Source organism: Anguilla rostrata, chromosome 3 (genome assembly GCF_018555375.3).
Source record: "Anguilla rostrata isolate EN2019 chromosome 3, ASM1855537v3, whole genome shotgun sequence".
NCBI classification, from domain to species: domain Eukaryota; kingdom Metazoa; phylum Chordata; class Actinopteri; order Anguilliformes; family Anguillidae; genus Anguilla; species Anguilla rostrata.
In genome coordinates, this window is record NC_057935.1 from 14325033 (window position 1) to 14345740 (window position 20708).

Below are 20708 nucleotides of genomic sequence, written 5' to 3' on the forward strand. Positions count from 1 at the left end.
CACAGAGACACACACTTACTTGCAGGATAAATCTTTCACAGCACCGTTCCTCTCCTGCACAGGTACAGGCAGCGCACTGCTGCTTCCTCCTCACACCCGTGCGGTTTCAAACGTCTGAAAAGAATCCCAGACACGTCGCCAAGGCACCCTACCGGCCCTATCAGCTCCCACCGGCGTAGAATTCCAACGGAAAGCGCGCTCTGCCTGCCTGCCTATACCAAACAATAGCGCCCTGTTCTGTGTGAGCCAGAGGGACAGAGAGAAGGAAGAGAAAGAGAGAGACAGAGGGAGGGAGGGAGAGGAACAAAGCAGGTACTACAACACAAACACAGAACAGGGCCCATATTTGCACGTGCACTTCCTGAAAATCGAGAAGGGATGAACAAAGCAATCTAGCCTCATCTGCGGCTCCAGATCAAAGGCTATCCTGAAGACAGCAAGGCACATTTCAATTGCAAATAAGCCACGTGAGCTCATATCACTGCCAAAATCTGAGGTACGTCCCTTATCCAAATACAGAACCTGTCCCCAAAGGCCTCAATGCAGGTAGGGATCACCTGGTGCAGCTCACAACATCCAGTGCCCAATTAAACTTCACTCCAGCCACATGCTACAGCACAGGTGAACTGATGCAGTTCTGAATCCCAAACAGAAAGATTCCATCAGCACCATCAGATTCTGATCACTTCATATATATGGAAATCCATGAACCCAGTAATTCTGCACTAACAACCCGAAGAACAGAAACCCGCACAGCACAGGACCCGCACTGACACCTTAGTGGTGGGGGGGGGGGGGTGTGTGTGTTTATCTGGGGGGTGGCTGTGGGGGCGGGCATGTCTGTGAGGGCTGAGGGCGTGGCTGTGTATTCGGGGGAGGGGGGGGGGGCAGTCTCAGAGGACTGTATGAACATATCTTCATGAGGTATGGGTGTCTGGTTACCATTCTTCTACATTTATTTCGAGGGTTCTGAAATAGCAGGGCTTCCACTTGCAGCCAGACCGGTTCTCCTGTTCCCAAGAATCAGGCCGGGGTACTGTATGTGGACAACTGCCAGAGATGGGGTAGCATACCATAGATTACTGACAATTGTAAAAGAAACATATCTTTACCAATATTACAAAGAACATTCTTTTCTGCATGACTGTGTTTGAATTTTAACAGTAGCCTAGGCGTGCAAGTATTTCAAATATGAAGGCTGTTTGAGAATTTCCAATTAAACACGTTTCTATCCAAAACATGCAGTCATATGCAGTAAGAACATTGCTTTGCATAGCTAAACCTGTAAACCTGTTCAAACAAGGGAAAATGAGCTTTAGTGGTTTTGGTTGCCAGGTTGGCCTTCAGATGTCATAACAGCGTAAAGTGAATGTGCAGCCTTTCTGTTTCTCCAGCCTTCAGGACTGAGGAACCTGCACAACTGGCTGCTGGACCACTCCTCTCCTTAAATTACATAAGAGAAGCTGGAACCCTCAAGCAGAATTAAAGGCCGGCTTACTTTCCAATAACCTGCACCCCCCTCCATGTGACCGGGTCATGGGCTGTAGTGGCAGGCAGGAATATTGTCAACTAATGTCTCAGCCACCAATAACATGAGGTGGGGGGGGGGGGGGGTGCCAAAGTCCCTGCCATTGTATAGCTGTCAGCCCTGTGCCAGCTCTCCCACAGCTTGCCGTTGGTAACTAAACTAATCCGCACAGACCACTGTAAACCAAAGCAACCCCGCCAATCAAACAGGAGGAGCCAACGAGAGCCACCACCAGCATCTTTCCCCCAATGACAGATGCGTGGGGGCCTTCTGGTCAATGTTTCCTGGGCCCTTCCAGTCAGACTTCACACTGAGACCAAAGGCATGATGGGTAAATCCCACTTGGCCCTTAAACACTCACCAGTGTTTACCTTTGATCACACTCCCCTCTTCCTAATGACACGCACAGTTTCAGAGCGGAGGCGAAACTATGCTGAACAAACAGCCCCTCGCCGCTGACCCCAGAGAAGGAATTTCTGTCTCCAGTGACCCCAGAAACCTTCGGCCCGCACAAATGATTCTGACTCAAAGTCTTCCTCGCTTCCCTAAGGTGATCTCTGTCACACATAAATTCCCCAAATTCTCCCGTTGTCCCATCTAGTTGGGAGAGAATGCAGGGTCCTGGCATGTCTCGACCTGATCCCTGATCTGGGCAAACGCCTCTCACAGTCTTCCCTGCGAAGAAGACGGGAGAAAATCAGGCGGAGGTGTTTTTACGATTCGTTGTTTCCCACAAACGGAGCAGACCGAGAACAATAATGCTGAGGGACAACCCACTGAGAGGGTGCCAATAAAATGAGACTGCAATTCAACTCCTGAGAAAAAAAACCCATGTGTATTTCTGTGAAACAAAAATCTCTGATGACAAAGACACTGGTGTGCGACAGAATCGCTCTTTTGCCCTGAGGACAAATAGTGCGTGTGTGCATGTGGACAGCTAAGTCAGGCACATCCTGCAAAGTGAAAGGTAGACTTAAATAAGGAAGTCTGTTAAAAAAAAAAAGGATTTTCATTTGATTATTTGGATGTGCTACACTTGGGTTCCTTGTATGAGCCCTTTTCAAAATATGGAAGCTTAACTATCTATAGGAATGCCTATTCCCTACCTATTTTCTTTTATTTTCTTAAGGGTGTAGTTGCGGTTGATTTTAGTAACTGGCGGCTGTCCTAAGCTCCGGGACGTATATCAGAAAAGGCGTTCTGAGCGGTTCAGATGTTAGCCAAGACGTCACAGGTACGGTACGAGCCCGGGGCAATGTCACCAAACACAAGCGGCCTGATCTCAACAGGGTAGGGTGGGGAAAGATACCACACATTTCACTGCCCAGGGCTAGAACCGAAATGCTATGCAAATGAAACAAATTCAATCATAAACTAAGACAGAAATTTCCCACCTTATCCAATTTCAAAAATATGCTCAGCGCTCACCGATGATGAGTTTTGCAACCTGTACTATATTGCGTAGGCAAATTCTTGTGATGACTGTATCATGCTGCCAACTATTTCATTGTGATTGCCATTGCCTGAACTTGTTGACATTGTAAACTCCTGCCTTTGTTTTTCCAGGTACACTACATAGCCAAAAGTATGTGGACATATGGCATCCAAAATATCTTCCACAATTATGGGCATTAATGTGTGGATAAAATGAGACTTCCTAGTTAAATAAAGGTTAAATAAATACACCCCAGCCAGGGGTTCTCAGGTCATTGCTGCATGAACTCTGATGCATTATGAACCTGAGCAGGTTAACACTCTAATGTGAAATAAGTCCATCATACTTCTAGGGGTGCTTTGCTAATAAACCAATGCTCAGGTTGTTCTTCTGAGGAATCATTATTGTGTATACATGGGTTTCCAACTGGAATCTGTGATTTTTGTGATTCAAGCTAACTGAGCCAGAGGGCAGAATCCGGTCAGTTGGAGCACGGAAGGTGTCTGGACACAAACAGTGAGCTCACAGCAGAAGCCCGATAATGCACAGGGGCAATACAGAGATGGATTCAGACACTGACATTGACAAGGCAGGACTCTACAGTGAGGCACAGGTTACCGTTTTTTTTTTTCATTTTCTCCCAAATGGGAATACCTAATCACTGAAACAACCACTGAAGAGCATTTCGTATTGAGAGAGAGAAAGCAGGAGGGAGTGTGACAGAAAGGGGTAGAGAGAGATAGTTTTGCCTTACAGCCCCAAGAGAGCACTCTTTCGAGAGAATGGTTTCACTTTCACTGCGCTCTCTCTCTCTCTCTCCCCCGCCCCCTCCCTCTCCCTCTCAATGACTGAATGTGAGTGATTGAGTATAAGTAAACTGTCCTCACCTGACAGATTGACTCAAGGGTAGATAAAGTACATTAAAATAAACAAGAATTTCACTTAATGGGTCAAAAATAAACATGAATTGAGTCTTCAACAGAAATGTAAAATTGAAAAAATACCTAAAGGTAAATTTCAACCTTGATCTTGAAGTAGGCTACACCCCCTAGTGACCACAGCCTAGCTATATAATTACAGGTGTATAAACATACAGTTATATCCTGTTTTTCCCGAGATGAGTGAACTACAGGAGAAGCAGACAGGCACTTCCTGCTTTTAGCCCACAGAAACAAAGCATGCATGAAAAAAGTGATATTAATACCTCGATTTAATGCCTTCCCAGACTGGGAAAAAAAATCCCAAATCCACAGGGAGAGCAGCCTAGCCACTGGATATGTGCCTGCACACTCCCGACCCAGGAACAAAAGGAAGACCACTTAGCCCACAGCAGGGTTTGAGTCTGTTTGCTCTCCTTCCTCTTCCTGGTTTTTTCATGTATTTAATTTATTAGTGCTAATGAATGGCAGTGCTGTTGCAGTAAATATCTTTCTTTGGTAATAAATGTATTTTTATGGTAGTGTGAGTAAAGCATACCTGAATGTGAGTGAGCTTGCGAGTGAGCATGGGGGAGAGAGAGAGAGAGAGAGAGAGAGGAACTCAAGCCTACTGCAGACTATGGGAAGATGTGTGTGATTGATTATTGATGGTATTGATCAGAAGCCCCACTTCTTCACAGCAGAATACAAGCTGGTATAAAATGGCAGCTTTATGTGGCCTCACAGTGGGGTCAAACTGAGTCCCTGAGCAAGGGAACTTCCATTACCCACACTAACTGTTTATCTATGTATTTACGGAACATTTAATGATTGATACCACCGTGAATAACGGTTTTGCTTGCAACACTCGGATTCCACCAATCAAAAGCTGCAGCCCCCTAACCTGTGACTCACAGCGTTTGAAGAACAGCACTGTGGCTTTGGAGCCATAAAAAAACTGAATATTCACCCTCAAACACAAGCCAATCACTGCTCTTAAATTCAGAAGCGGGTCACCTCCCTGGCCTTCTGACTGGTCCTTGAGAGTCAGGGGTGAGTGAGACCACCCCCGTCAGGAGAAGGCGTCGGATTAAGTTCCTCCCCACTACCCCCACTACCCCCCCCCCCCCAAAAAGCCACAGCATCATTAATGTGATAAAGAGAAGGAGCGCAACGCAGAATATTGTTCCCAACAGCGCTATTTTGGGAAATTTGGAATGCTGCCACATGGCTATATAAAGCACCAATGACATGCCACTCAGTGGGAGGGCAAGCCTCCTTTACCGCAATGCAACAGCCCTTCAAATCAGAGCCGCACTTCCTGCACAACAGTCGGAACGCTACCAGCGAAAAGGCAAAAATAGCTCCCAACCAAACCCAGCCTGAGCTCATTACACACCTGAGGAGCAGGTAAGGGTGCGAGGCACACAGGTTCACCCTGGGTTTTACACCGTGGACAAACTCACCGCGCTACTACACAGACTGCAGTCGACTGCATCGCTGTAGTGATGCCACACTCGCCACACATTGTATTTTTACAGCAGTGCTACACCCTGTAAACACTGTGTGATCCTACAGTGTACTGCAGAACGCAGACAGCATCACAGAACCAACTTTGGTTATTCCCATACTTTGCAACCTGATGTGTTTCCCAGGCAAAGCAGGTGCATGAACCTGTCTGTTATGGGTGTTGTTGATGTCACCGTGTCCTGGGGAGGGGGGCGTGACTTTCCCTCTCGTCGGTAAAAGGCTCTTTGGCGTTCTGGGGAACAATGGCTGGCAGACTATTTCAGCCTGTCTCCGGGGCGCGTGGCCTTTGCAGACAAAGGCTTCAGTGCACCCTGCCCCGCCCCCTTCCCACGCACTGAGATACCCCCCCCCCCCACCCACTCCTAATGCTCTGTCTGGACACCATACTACTCCCTCAAGGAATTCCCACAATCCTGTGTTTCAATATCGGTACCATACATGGAACAGGCAAACACAGACAGACAGGCTTGCTACCTGCAGGTAGAGGCAATACCGGTGACACTGGTGACACACTATTAGTCTATAGTATTACTGTTATTTACATATAATATAAAAATAATTTTAAAAACTTTTTTTTAAAAACAATATAGGGGTTAGACCTCATCGATCATGTAGCCAGATATTTTTGAAAAAGCTATTAAGCACATGCTCCGCGTGTGGTTTATAGGATATGTGGGTCATACGATGTGCGGTTTACAGAAAAAGAAGAGCGTCTTTGAAAAGCTTGGTGACCTAAAATGCTGCTTTCTTGTGGACAGGAGGCTAACAGGAGGAAAAATGTTGTGCCTTCAAAAACATCCGTCTACGTGCAGACACGGCCTCTTACTCCCACACCCCCCTTCCAAATGGACGGGGGTCCCCTGAGCCCCCCTGAAGAGCTCCATTAGTGCAGGGTGCTTGTGTTTTGATTGGTTGTGGTCAGGGGCCAAGCCTCTGTGACAGCAGCGGCTGCAGAGTGAAGAGTGCAGAGTGCGGCTCCTGCTGATTCCAGCCAATTAACCCCCGCACCCCCAGCCCCCAGCCCCGCCTTCGGCTCGTCCTGCTTAAATGGGGTCACACAACAGCAGCTGGTGAGACCTGGCTAAGAGGGGGCCCCGTCCCGTACCCCCCCCCCCCCCCACTCGGCTACTAAAGGTGCTGGAGACATGGCTGGCTGGGCAAGGAGTGGCCCACTTGTACACCTGGGAGAAGTTGGGGGGGGGGGGTGGTGTTGGAGTTCTGGTGATACTTCTTTGCAATTGGCCCACTTCCCAGAGCTCCACTCCACTTCTAGAACTGAATTTGTACTGAACTGGGCCAAAGCCTGTTCATTTTCACACTTTCGCAAATCGTACATCTGCGAGAACACTCCCCTGCAGGACCTGCCACTACCTCAGAAGACAGAGAGGTTAAAATGCCAGAGGTTCATTGTGGAATCACAGTGTAGCGTGCTTAGAGTCAGTCAGTGATGTGTGTGAGTCAGTGCGCTAACACACTCGATCATGCCACGTGTCTGTACTCAGTGACACGTGTGACTGTCACATTTTTACACTCAGTTTGTGATTCAGCCACGTTTATGCACTCAGTGACACATTAATCAACATGTTTACATGCTAGTGGCATGTGCGATTCTGCCCCATTTGCACACTCAGTGACGCGTGGGATTGTTCATCCAACAGACACATTCACCCAGCAGGCATTCGGGTGGGGGCTGGGAGGTGGATCAGTGATTATAGAGATTTTCACCAGCTGTGCATCAACACGCCAAAGCTGTTAATGACACAAAAGACATTTTCATCTCTCCGGGGGAGAGAGAGGCACGTATTCTAACAGGGCGGGGCGACCCAACATCCATCCATTATCTATACCCGCTTCTTCCTGGTCAGGGTCGCGGGGGGTGCCTATCCCAGCATGCATTGGGTGGGAGGCAGGAATACAAAAGGACACCTGATTAACCCTGAGTGGCCCATAGACTCTCTCCCTTGGTGCCAGGCGGTGGGGGCTGTTTGTTCAGCTTCGTGGGATGTTGTTGGAGCTCGTGTGCAGAGGGTATGAGGGGGATTATGGGTCTTTAGCTGCTCGCTCCAGTGAAAGCCCCTTTAGTGATCAGAGTCCTACTCAGGGACATTGCCCAAGATAGGCCATCTGCTGTCCAGAGACATGTAGCCTGCTGTTCTATGTCCCTGTGGGCAGGGACCAGCGAAGCTTACTATCAGCCATTCCAGATCAGCTTTAGCTGGCTGGGGCAACTGTGGGCTCAGAGTGTGGGCTTGGGAATGGGGATGGGGGGGTATGTGTAGGGGGGGGAGGGCTGAGGTCAGTGTCAAGGCTCTGTGTCAAGAGAAGCACGAAGAGCAGCCGGTTGATAACTTATTCGGTGGGTCAAGCAGTCAAGCGACACGGCCTGAAGTCTGGCAAACCTGCTTCACGGTGAGACGCGCAGCGAAACACCCTGTCATCACGACAAAGGCGGAGGGTGTGAAATGTTCAACAAAAATGCGCCATTTATAACACCGAGACAGGCAGGCAAACATACCGGAGGTGGGAGGCAGAGCTCCCTGGTTTCAGAGCCGTCATGCCCAAAGAATGCACCACCGCGCCGCATCAGGGAGAGGAAGGGAGGGGGGCTAATCTGGATGAGGGAGAATAGAAGCGATATGACTGGTCGCTTCTGGCTGACTGACACGTCATGGCTGCCACGCCCACATCACTTTGACTCTCGTCCACCTCCCAAACCAAAACGGGCCAGCGATGGGAAACCACTGCCTGCCATGCTTCAGCCAGATTCTCAAAACCCCCGACCCCTCCCCCCTCTGTGCACACTGTTATGGTCGATGGTCACATTGATCACCAAAAACAATGTTTAGTGGACCAATCTTACAAGACAACACAAAACAAGCATATTACAAATCTGTAATTATCTATTGAAAAGGTTTTGTGCTAGCTCGTAAGCAAGATATGCAATACACTTAAATTAATTCAATTGGCATAACTAAAAGACTACATTTTTTGTGCAAATTACTGACTTCCTGTTCCTGTGAAAGGAGGAAGGAGCGATGATGCAGACAGGACAGTTCCGCCCTCACAGCCCGAAAGCCTGCCGCACCCCCCGCCCCGGTACGGTCAGCGCCACAATCCGCCAGGTCACCAAGGCTCATCGGGGGGGGGCCTCCGGTTACCACGGTTACTGGCGGGGCAGTGGGGGGGAACGCAGCAGCCCCCCTCCCCTCTCCCCCACTTTTCTCTGCTTCAAAAGAAACAGCTCTGAGTTCGTCTGGAGTAGGAACCCCTCCTCCGAAAATACACCGCCACCCCCCCCCCCTCCCCTTTCAGAGTTTTACGACGGCCCACATGCATTTCAATGCAGAAGCGGTCAAAGCTCACGGTTTGTGCCCTGGGGACCACCAGGAAAGGAAGAGGTGGAGGAGCGGAGGAAATGGGGGAGAGGTGAAGGAGGGAGGGGGTGAGGCAGACAGAAAGCACGCCCAGCTGACCACACACCAACAGCGCTCCCGTCTTGCGTCGCGCTGGCACATACCTAAACACTACCGCTGAGGAGACAGCAGGGCGAGCCTCACCTGGAGAATGGTAATTACCTCCTCTCACACGGCAATCTTCTGCGCTCACTAAAACACGCTCACAAACACGGCTGGAAATAAAACAAACAGCCATACGGGAGCTATGGCTGTGGGGGCTCCGAACTCGTGTGCAATTCTCCCTCACCCCACCCACGCCCCCCACCCCCCCAGGTCTGCGTTTCCATGGGTAAAGCCGTATATGTGTCAGTGGGAAAAAGAAACTGAAGAACCCACGCTTGTAACTGCATCTACACCAAGACCTCCACAGGTGAAAAAGCAGCTCCCACATGCACACATTTTACACATTACGTAGAGCAAAGCACATACCCTGTGTACCCTTTACACTCTCATTAAAAGAGCATCTCCTGTTCACGATTACACACACGGTTTTTTTAAACTCTCTTACAAACAGCAATGTATGAAACTCCAAATTACAACACCCTGGAGCCCATCTACCGACATGGGGAGGAGCCACAGACCCACCTGGGTCACTGGGACATGATGGCATGCACCCAAATGCGTCACCCTTTCCTTGAGCACTCAATCCCCCACAGGTTTACAAAAACTCCTCTCCAGCAGACCGCCCTCGAGCACACCACATAAACATCACACTAGACTTGTCAACATCTTCCGGGAATAAAAGAGAAGCAGCGCTCTGATCTGTTTGGGCATGTGGACATGACGTGATGTTTCTGCAGACTCTCCCTCCTCGCGCCAAGAAGAGATTACCCGGGCCAAATCTGTACAGCGGAACCCAGGCAGGGAGGAGCTGAAGCTGAATCGATATACCCTCTGCTTCCCCGTGTGCACAGACCCGGACCGTCCAAAGTTGTACACTGCGATGCAGATCGATCACGTTGGCTGGAGGATTTGTGAGGACAGAGCGAAGGGGAGGGGAGGGGGGAGAGATGAAAGGATCATCTCTGCTTTCAGAAATGGAGGGAAAGATCTAAGTCAGAAACCAATGAGATAATAATGTGAGTGAGCGAGAGAGTGAGAGAAAGATGGAATGAGAAGGAGAGAAGGAAAATGAGGGAGGAGAGAGGGTGAGCAAGAGAGAGAATGAGAGATGGATTTAAGGACACGGGGTAGATGGACACACATATAAAGCAAGAGAGAAGAGAGGAACAAGACAGCGGTAGAAAAAAAGAAAAAAGAGAGGCAGCAGTACTGAAAAATGAGTGGGGAGAGTCCCGTTCCTTGGCTGGTGGGAAAGGCACTGTCTTCCTGTGATGAGCAGGGAGGAGAATCAATACCCCATCCTTCCTGCAGGGCTCCACAGGGACATGGCCCAGCTGCACCACAAGGCCTGCATCCGCTCAAGTGATTTCCCAACTATTACAGGAGACCCGTGACCTTCGACCCCTTGCCCCAGGGGGGGCCCAAAGCATCAATGAAAGATGGGCGGATATCCAAAATTAACAGGGACTCCAGCTGACTGGACTCCTGCATTAAGGCAGACTCAGAGATTCAAGCAGGAAAGCACGTTATTGTAAGGAAGACCTGTTTATGACGTTCTTAAATCACATGGTGGTATATGACAATAAGCATCACAATTCAATTCAGACTTGCGTCCCTTCTCTCCTGCACCAGGTAAACCTCTGCTCCACTTTATTCATTTTATTGCAAACAATCTCAGGATATTCAGGTATACATACGGCACTGCACGTTTCTCTACATCCCAGTTACACAAGAAGTGCACTTTTCCTAAAACCACCGAGAAGAGGATGGGTTGGGGGAGGCTATTTGCAGTCGAAGCCCTGGGGGGTTACAAACACAAGTTGAACAAAGGAAAGAAAACAAAGAACAACACTGTTCCCGATCGTTCCCGATATAGCATCGACTAAACAATACAACTAGGTTTGCATAATTACTTCCCTATGTTTAGCGCGGTTTCCTTAGCGCTGGCGAACGACACTGTCATTAAGGTGTACCTTTCTGTGTAAACCTATGACACAGATATGCGTACCACAGGGAGAACACCATGAGCGCACACGCAAGCACACAGGCGTGCGTTTGTCAACTGCGCTGTGTTCAATTTGGGTGCATATTCAAGCATACGTAAAAAAAATTTTTTTTTAAAAACACAAACAAAAAAGTTAACAAACAAAATCCGCATATCTTTAAAGTGAACCCTGGACTTCCTTTTGTTTTTTTTAAATTGTATAAATTAAATTATATTTTTGTTTCCAAATCCTAACCATAACTACAGAGTGGCTAATAATTAAAGATCGTTATCTCGGATTTGAGTTGCAGAAAAAGTAAACAAAACAAATGAGCTTACCCCGTCTTAACAGATGCGCCATTTCAACCGTTAAAATGACTACGCACATGGCAACACAAGTGTTTATGCAACTATCAGGCTGCGCTGCCTGGTTATGTCGCTTGAAACGTAAAGCAACAGTATAACATAGCTACGCTATCCAAGTTAGGCTATATCAGTACGAGTCACATAACTTACATCGTGAGTAGGCTAAGCTGTGTAAACATTGGTGGCTGCAATCATTATATTAAAGGTAGCGAGTCCTGCGAATCTCGTTGGCAACGTGACAGATGAGTGGGAAACGGCTATACAACTGTTTTTGAACTATATGAACAAATATCAATAATTTTATGTTGTACATTATTCACGAATCTCACTAGCCATACCAATGTAAGAATTGCCATCGATGCCAACAACACATAAATATTTTCAGCCAACTAGTTACACAAGCACTGATGTTACCAAACAACACCATTCGCAGCATCGCATCATCTAACTTACCAAGACGTAGACCTGGCTGTTCTGAACTAGCTGGGTTTTAAACCCACCTGACTGTAGTGGAGTATAAACGATTCAAGCGAAGTTATTATATTTAGTTTACTTCCTTGTGCCAGAATAAAATTAAAAAGCAATATATGAAAATAACTTATGACATGTAAGAAACTTGACCACAAAGCTCCAATCAAGTATCGCTAACATCCACGCCAAGGTGCGAGCTCGAGGGAAAGTGTTGCATCTTGCTAGCGTCGTCGCTAGCTCCTTTTAAAGTATTTCACCAATAACTGTATGAAGAGCAAAGCAGTCCTTACCATGTCCCGAATGTAGATTCACACACGAAAGAAAATTTCAGTTCTTGGATTGCAGCGAACAAATGCAGGAGTATATTCCTGGTTCAAATCAGTATACGACTTCGCCGATGTGACTATCAAATCTTGCAGCACCGCACTGCCGTTCTGCACCTTTTTCCCTCTCTGAGATTTGAACTGTGGACAATGCAGCGCAATCCTCAACCCATACGCATTCCCTCGCAACGGATTTGGTACCGAGTGTACCTCAACAGCGCCATCAAACGGAATGACAGCTGTGCAACCGATGGACCTGGCGAAGTTGCAGAATGCACCTATTTATGTTTGTCTGTTTAATTTCCTGAAATAAACAGAATCAACCCGACAATATATACCCATTTTATGTATTTCTTAACTTGCAGGCATATGACTGTGCATTCATCCAGGCAATTTAGATAATAACAAACATTCCGTGCCGGTGATGAGCTACCAGTGAAAAATCGATTGGAAGCATGCCAATTAGCATGGCAGACATACAATAATTTCATTGCTGGCCACTGCAGACAATGCTAACAATGTACTTTCCCAAAGACAGCAACAGTAAGCTTACTGCTATGATGCTTCTCCATAAAATCCCCATCTCGCAGACAGATCTGTGGCTGATTTACATTTTTAAAAATACCGCCTGAAATCTTGAGAAGCTTATGAATTATTTAAGAAGAGGAGCCACCGTCTGCTCCGCTGGGACCTGGTTGGGATTCTCATCCTCTTGCAATAGCCTATTAAAGGAAGCTCTTAGGGTGTAAAACGCACACGCTCACCCTGTTTTAACGACCTTGTCACACAGGCACTTAAGCCTCAAAGTGCAGTGCACATCATGCCATGTACAGATGGAATTGGTAGCCCCTAGATTCGGGAGAAACACACTGTCCACTGGGTCTTTTCTGATGAACAGATTAGGAGGGCCAACCTCCAGTCCAAGGTTGGCTCATCTAATCAAATGGTCGGCAGTACAAATGCACAGTATATCAGACATAACTCTGATTCGCTCTTTACCCGTCTATCGTGCAGCACCAGGCTTGTACAACTACCAATTTGTGGATGAAACTAATATCTTAGCAATAAAGCAATATACTGTTACCCACCAGTAGGCTACAAGCAAAGCTATCGCCAAACCACAAGCAACTGACACAAAAAGTGTATGTGGAAGAATTTAGGAGAGGCACATTTTGTTTTTTTTCCGCGTAATTCCTCTTAATAGTACTAGACTACTGGGCCCATTTCAATCCAAACGACTGACTTTTTTGAATACCTGCTTTGGCGGCACGTTCTTTTTGTCCGTTCTAGTGCCTCTAGCGGGCATATATTGTCATTGCAGTAACAAATAACATCGTAACACTTAGCGTAGGACATCACCGTTCGTGAGTCTTGGCTTATTTATGCTTACAGACAAACTGAGCATAAGATTTTTTTTTGACTAACTTCTAAAACATGCAAAACCAATTTGAGAGGTGAAAGAGCCGACTGTGATATCATTTAATAAAGTCACAACTTGCACTTGGTCACAAAGGTGACCATTCATCAATCTCTCAGTCACAACCAAAAACAGAAACAGACCAAAACTAGCCTATATAACAATGAATGTATCAACCCATGTGCTAAGTAAAATATAAAAACCAAACATAATCAACAATTCATAGTAGCCTACAGAATAGCTAAGTTCCCTAAGGTTTTGCACAGTTTTCTTGTCAAAGCATAATGCAGGCAACCACATTGTCTCACTGCTAGGACATTTCCTTGACTGAAAGGCCTTAGCTACTACTGTAATCATCCACTGTTCTGAGATAGCCTAAAAATAAAAAAGACTCTTTTAATTGGCATGTTTAAATGTCATGTCTGGAGAGAAGAGCTTGTTTTTCTGGCCTCATTCAGCCCTGTCCTGCAGTAGGTCAGACACCAAATTTAGATCACCACTATGACTCACAATTATTCCATACAATTTATGAAAAATGACAAAAAATCAGCATATTCACCAATTTAACTGGAACAAAGATGTTCTTGCAAAAAATACAAAGCCTGATCATCTATACTTTTCCATAATTACACAAAAAGGAAATTTCCATTCCTTTTCATTTGATCTGCAACCATAAAAATGAACTGCTTTGACAGGAGTCACGTGTGCTGTGTCCGAGTTCAAAAGTACATTTTAGTGGCAGGTTGTTTTTCAGAATGAGGGAGAGAGATACTCAGGTGTAATATTATAGATAAGATTATTCTAAATACACATCGTTTTTCTTTTAAACACAAGGAGTGAACACTGTTGGATATAACTGTCTGAACTGCATTCACTGAGCAAATTAATACAAGGCATAAAATATGACTATGAAGTAGAAATATGAAGTAGAAATATGTAAAACCCAACAAAAAAAAAACAACAACAACATATAATTAAGAAAAAACACAGGTATAAATGATCATATTACATGCTGAAGAATGGAACAGAATGGCTCTCATGCCTCAAGCCTCCCAGTCAGTGAAATTCACTGGCTTCTCCCTAACGTGTCTTTATTTTCTGTGCATCCTTTTGCAGTGCTTTTCTCCAGCGCAGCCCAAAGCCCTGAGCGCTGTGTGTGTGTGTGTGTGTGTGTGTGTGTGTGTGTGACAGAGAGAAAGATAGAGAGAGATAGAGAGTCCATGGGGGATTGTCTGTGTCCGTGGAAACCTCCAGTCCTGGATGAAGGTTGTAGGTGGTAGGGGCTGGTCTCAGGGCCTGCGGGGGCGAGGGATGGCAGTTTGGGCCGGTAGCACTTTGACAGAAGTGGAGGCGGAGCGGGACCCCTCAAGGTTCTGGGCGGTGCAGGTGTAAGTCCCCCCGTCCACCTCGCGGACCTCGTCCACCAGGAGAACGGTCTCAGACCGCTGCTGGCCCTGGCCACTGCCGCGCATGGGCCGCACGCTGTCCTCGGTGTACAGCGGCCTGCCAATCTGGAGCAAACCAAAGCAATACAGAACAGGGAAGGAGTAAACCAATGTAGACCTTACTGTAGGGGGAGGGGAAAATCAACACCAAGCTTCCTGGGCTATGCTATAGTATGGTTCCTTTCTTGCTGACAATAATTTCCCCCACAGACAACAGTATCTGTTGTCAATGACATTACGTTTATTAGTCACTGTCATAAATGGGGTGATTAATAATTATGCTCATTACAGTCCCATGGTGTGGTTGCTGTGCTTATGGGGGTTACCTCTTGCCCGGGGTAATCCCAGGTGAACTCGATGGCCACGTTGGCTTCTCCCATCACAGAGCAGATGATCTGTAGGTTCTCACCTACACGGACAGACGTGGAGGAGGCCTGGATCACAGGGGAGGGAGGGGACGTGGGGTCTAAGGGGAAAGAAGAAGCAATAAAGTCACACCCATCTACACATAACTCTTTACAGAGGCCTACTGAGCAAGCCAGGCCTGCAGTTCATTCTGATACTGGCTTCTGTTGTCCTGTCATTGTAATCATTCTAAAATTAAGCTGTTGGCCTGAGGCAAATTGCAAAGATTCATGACTGCTTACATTGTTACCAGTGTTAGTTGCATGGGTAGGGCACTTGTGGGTAGGGTGTTTGGGCAGGTCACTCACGGTTGACATAGTCGGGTACTGTGCTGTAAGCTCACGTTTGACGTGGATGAAGATGCGTTTAGCTGCATGGACAGGACATATGGGTGGGGTGTGTAAGGATGTATTAGATTTACTCACAGGTGACGCATGTGAGGACGTAATTGTTTGACTCACAGCGGACATTCGTGAGGACTTATTTGGTCGATTCACAGTTGACGTAGATGAAGGCGTATTTGCTAGACTCATAGCTGTTGAATCATGAGTATGTATCTGATAGTCTCACAGTTGATGTAGAAGAGGACATATTTCATAGACACCCAGTTATGCAAATGCAGACGTATTTGCTATACTCACAGTTTAAATTAATGTGGATGTATTTGGTCGACTCACAGTTGATGTAGAAGAGAATACAATTTAGTAGATTCACAGCTAATGTACATGAGGACGTATTCGATAAACTCACAGTTGATGTGAATGAGGATGTATTTGCTCGACTCACAGTTGACATAGATGAGGATGTATTTCAAAGACTCACAGTTGACGTAAATGAGGACGTATTTGATAGACTCACAGTTGACGTAAATGAGGACGTATTTGACGGAGCTCTGCCGCAGCCTGCCGTGACTGGCCACGCAGTAGAGAGAGCCGGCGTGGTGGGGGCGTGGCCTGTGGATGGTGAAGCCCCTCTTCAGGTCGAAGGAGATCTCGGTCCCGTCCACTTTGAGCTCCTCCGGGGGGAACTCACGGTGCAGGGTCACTGTGGCCTGAGGGTTGGTGACCTGGCAGGGCAGCACCGTGGGCCGGTTGGTGCGCAGCTGAATAATTTCGTAATAATCCGACGAGGGCACGAACAGCTCCTGCGGGTCTGCAAGAACCAGGATGAGTCAGACCTGGGTCAAATACTTCATCAAATACTGTATTTCAAATATATGATTACAGACAACCGTAAATGAATAATCTCAAAATCTCAACAATAACCAGAACAAATTGTTTCTTTCATATGATTCCATTTTTTTGTTAGGAATATATTTTGCACACACCTAAATAATGAAATACTCTCCTGTTAAGAAAATATTAAAAACATATTTGATGCCGATATAGGCTCAGTACCTGTTACAGGCACCAGGGGGCAGTCTAGGAAAGACAGAGGAAAAGCTCTCTCTGTTCTTGCATGTGATTCATATGTCTAGAAACACAGCTCTGGGGTTCTGCTACGGAACAACACAACTTTTCTGTGACAAAACGTAGTGTTCTATTAAAAACAAAACGTAAAATCAATTATTGTTACAACATCACTATTCACTCTTTTGGCCTCTTTGGCTGGGGATCTCCTGGGAGTCACCAAACACAGCCACACAGATAAAGACAGGCACTGTACCAATCACCACTCTCATGCCAATGTACCAACTGTCTTTAATGTTTTGCTTTTTTGTACACATGCCCCCTAATGGTTACAGACACTGCTGCAACAAGCATACCATGTGGATCTCCAGAACCAGGGTTAGCCATCGCTATAATAGATAGTCCTCTAATGGAAAATACTTGTGAACCTTCAGGAGCATAACAAGGATCCAAATGAATTTGGTCTCAATTGTTTAAACAAGACCAGGTTAAAGCCTAGTATATGGCTGGACCTAACACACGTGATCCAGCCGACCAATGGTGTGACTTCATAACTCGGCCGACCAATGGTGTAACTTCATCACTCACTCAGTCACTCACTCAGTCAGTCACAGACATTCGCGTTTGTAGGGCTGGCCCCGCTGTTGCGGTCCAGCCAAAAAAAGAAAAAAGTTGTATATTTGAATTAAGTGCTACTTAAGTGCCCTCTGCAGAGGGAAACCGAAATGCATTCTGAATCTTGGTGAAATTATGTAGGGCTTTACCGGGAAAGAAGACAAAGACCTTAACCGCACGCTCGTAGTCCTTCCGGCAGTCTTTCTCCTCACAATGCATGGGGTAGCAAGTGTACTCGCCCGTGTCCGCACCTGTAGCGTTGGACAGGATGAGCGCACCATACCGTGCATGCTGAACCGTCCTATGGGAGAGAAATAAATGAGAAATAAGAGAGACATTAGCAAGGAAAGAAGCAAGAAACTACAGAGAAATAAACGAGATGCAGGTGAGAAACGGGAGCCGAACAGGCGAATTACGTGGAACAAAATGTGAAGATTGCATGCTTTGGGTCATGGCATTTCATAACACAAGGATGAACAGTGACAGTCTTGCTAATATGTATCCTACGGAGGCCTGTCACAGTGCTGTTAGCTTCGTTTCATTCAAGGCTATTTCCGACATTGTTTCATCTATCTCAGTCAAGCCCAGTTCTTACATCCATGTCAGTCGAAGCTCATTTTGTTACATTTATTTTTGCTGATGATTTTATTCAGGACATCTTTAATACAGGATGCTTTTTCCTTACTTATGTAAATGGGTGCAATTCTATTGGTTGATGATAACATTATTGCTCTTGCACGTACATATGGTACATTTGTGAACCATTGTTTCTAGCTCTCAACATTGCCCTATTGAAGGCTTACAGCTGAGATATATCTTTAAAAAATATTTTAGCAATATTTTTTTCCCCTAATGCCCATTGCTCTCCAAGAGTGGCTTAAATTTTTATTTTCTAGTTACCAGAGAAATAGTGGCCAAGCCCAAGGGTAGAACAGTAATGCCTCTTTAGGGATTTAAGCCTGCAACTTTCTAATTACAAAGCCCTGTTCCTTAATTCCCTGCTCCTGTTCCAAGCCCAACAATTGATTGTGCTAATTTACAAGAATTATTAATCAGGGTTGAGACTTGACATTTCAATTTAGCAAATCCAAGGAATTAATTGAAACATTAAATCATGCATTGAAAAATTCCCATGGATAATTAAGAGCATCGTTGAATTCATGACTCATGACTCCCAGCTGATGGGGTATCTGGTTTTCCGGGGCCTTCCTATTGTGGGGGTGTTACCTGAGCCGGCCCTCGTCCTCCTCCTGCAGGTAGTAGGGCACCGCCCACTCCACGGGTTTGCCCTTGCACCTGAGTTCCAGGGAACCCCCAGCTGGAACGTTCAATGTGTCCCCCACCTTCCGGAACTTTCCTTTGTCTAGCACCTGTGTGAGGGTGACCTGGGAGGGCGGGGCTGGGGTGCCTCTGACTTTGGGTTTGGGTGTGACCGTTTTGGTCTTCTTCGGCTTCACTTTGGGCTTTTTGTCACCGGCGTCTTGGCCTTTCTTCTGACAGAGTCCTGCAAAGAACACATAGTGCTCAAATATACACACATTGCACATACACACGCCCACACACAGACAGGCCACACACACACACACGCCCACACACACACACAGCTAGAGCAGGTGTACAATCCATCAGAGGATGCACTGTTGTGTGACACTGGGTGATGCTAGATAATGCCCTATGGGATACATAACCACAGTTGGTACTGGTACTGGTATTGATTCAGTACCAGATTGTGGGACACATCCCCCCATTAGAACAGTGTCTTAAAGGATGATCCACACAGCACCCCCCTCTTTCAGATCTCCAAATCTTTTTGGGCCACAAAACCATTGGATGCCAGCCCCTCTCCAACCACCAGCCCCCCACGGTTCCCCCCCACCCTGTTTGAAATGAGACCTACGCCATTAACTTCTCCAACAGCTGTTGTAAAAAGAGCTTTTCTGGATGTTCTGTAGGTTTTACAAGAGTGACAAATATTCAAGAGAAATATCAGCAAAGCCCTCAAACACAGACCTGAAGTGCGAATACAATTTACATTTATTTATAAATTGGTTAAGTAGATCTCAAGTCACACAACATTATCAAAATGATGTGTCTGCATTTACAAATCATAAGGGAGCTCAGGTACACAAAGAAATAACCTCACACCAACTGCTGCTGTTTGATAGCATCAGTGCACATGTGTATATATCCCATGAGCACCACAAAGGAAATGAAGCAAATTTGGGCTTGCTCCCAGTGTGCAGTGTTTCTTTATGGTATAACAGCTCAGTCAGGCAAGAGAAAGAATCCTCTGAGCTGCTAACACACCGAAACAACATATCAAAATAACGGACGAATAAGCAGGAACTCACCAAATTCCAAGAGCAAAATGGTGAGGATGACGACTCTGAATGCCAACTTCCACTTCATCGCTGAAAAGTGGACGCTGCGCTACCTGTGAGTGTGCTGAAAGTTATAAGGTGGGTTTCAGAGTCCTTTTTGTGAAGCAGGGAGTCTGTGGAGGGGCCCAGACCTGCTCAGAGGCCAGCAGAGATTCTATGGGGGAAGGGGTGAGTAGAGTAAAGCCGAGCTGTCAGCTGTTAGCCAGTTTCACATGAATTCACTCAGTGCAGGGATAGTGGCACAGACACCCCAAATTCCTCCTGATTTGCTCAATGGGCCTATTCACAGTCCACAGGTCGTTCCCCCGCACGTCCAATTGCAGCCCTGGGATCCTGACCCCGCCCCCTGAGACAGAGCGGGGTGTTTGTCTAGCTGGGCTCTTGGCTCCGCCCACTGCAAAAGCACGGAGTGTTTATCTAGCTGGGGCCACCAACCGGCAGAGACATGGTGCCTCAAACTCAACCCGTCTCAAATGGCAAAATTTCCTTAAAACAGCAACAGTAATTGCATATGAACTCTTCTGACACCAGTTAATTTCCTGCAGAACTATTGACACAATTAATGAGTCTATTTTTCTTTATTTTTAAGAATATTCTGATTTCATATTACTGTACGTTTACATTTTGGTTTGTGACCTGTTCTGTACCATGTGCCTTACAGACCTCACAAAGCTGCTTTAGTGAGTTATATATGTAATGCTACACTATGATAGTGCCATAGATAGATTCTGCATCAACTTTGCTATGGCTGTCTTTAGTAGAAAAAAGTGCATATACAGCTGTTATGTAGAACAAATACAAATTCCAGTGGAATGTCTTTACACCAAGGCTTCTGTTTTGATGCTGTCTTTAGGCTGGTGACTGAGCAGGTAGCCGACAGGCACCAGCGGATTTCATAGTTATTGTTGTGCCAAGATTCCAGGAGATAAATTGGTGAAACTGTGATTGATGTGACAGAAGTTAT

The 20708-nt window shown here is 46.4% G+C and overlaps 2 protein-coding genes across 11 annotated transcripts in view; both read right to left on the reverse strand.

The window, feature by feature from the left end:
• n4bp3 (NEDD4 binding protein 3) overlaps positions 1 to 12348 on the reverse strand; it is a 34230-nt gene extending 21882 nt beyond the window's left edge. For 9 of the 10 annotated variants that reach the window (XM_064326407.1, XM_064326408.1, XM_064326401.1 and 6 more), the window contains exon 1: positions 12040 to 12348. The gene's annotated coding sequence lies outside the window, so the exon portion shown is untranslated. Of the gene's footprint in view, positions 1 to 19; positions 766 to 12039 lie in introns of those variants that run through there. The other variant, XM_064326398.1, reaches the window with a different exon arrangement.
• Positions 12349 to 13537: 1189 nt separating this feature from the next.
• On the reverse strand, positions 13538 to 19994 carry LOC135250274 (platelet-derived growth factor receptor-like protein). The gene is made up of 6 exons (XM_064326409.1): positions 19715 to 19994; positions 18591 to 18867; positions 17513 to 17664; positions 16198 to 16491; positions 15261 to 15400; positions 13538 to 15000 (listed from the first exon to the last, which is right to left on the reverse strand). The coding sequence occupies exons 1-6, from the start codon at positions 19770 to 19772 to the stop codon at positions 14779 to 14781; spliced, it is 1143 nt and encodes a 380-aa protein (XP_064182479.1). The 5' UTR covers positions 19773 to 19994; the 3' UTR covers positions 13538 to 14778.
• Positions 19995 to 20708: the final 714 nt, after the last annotated feature.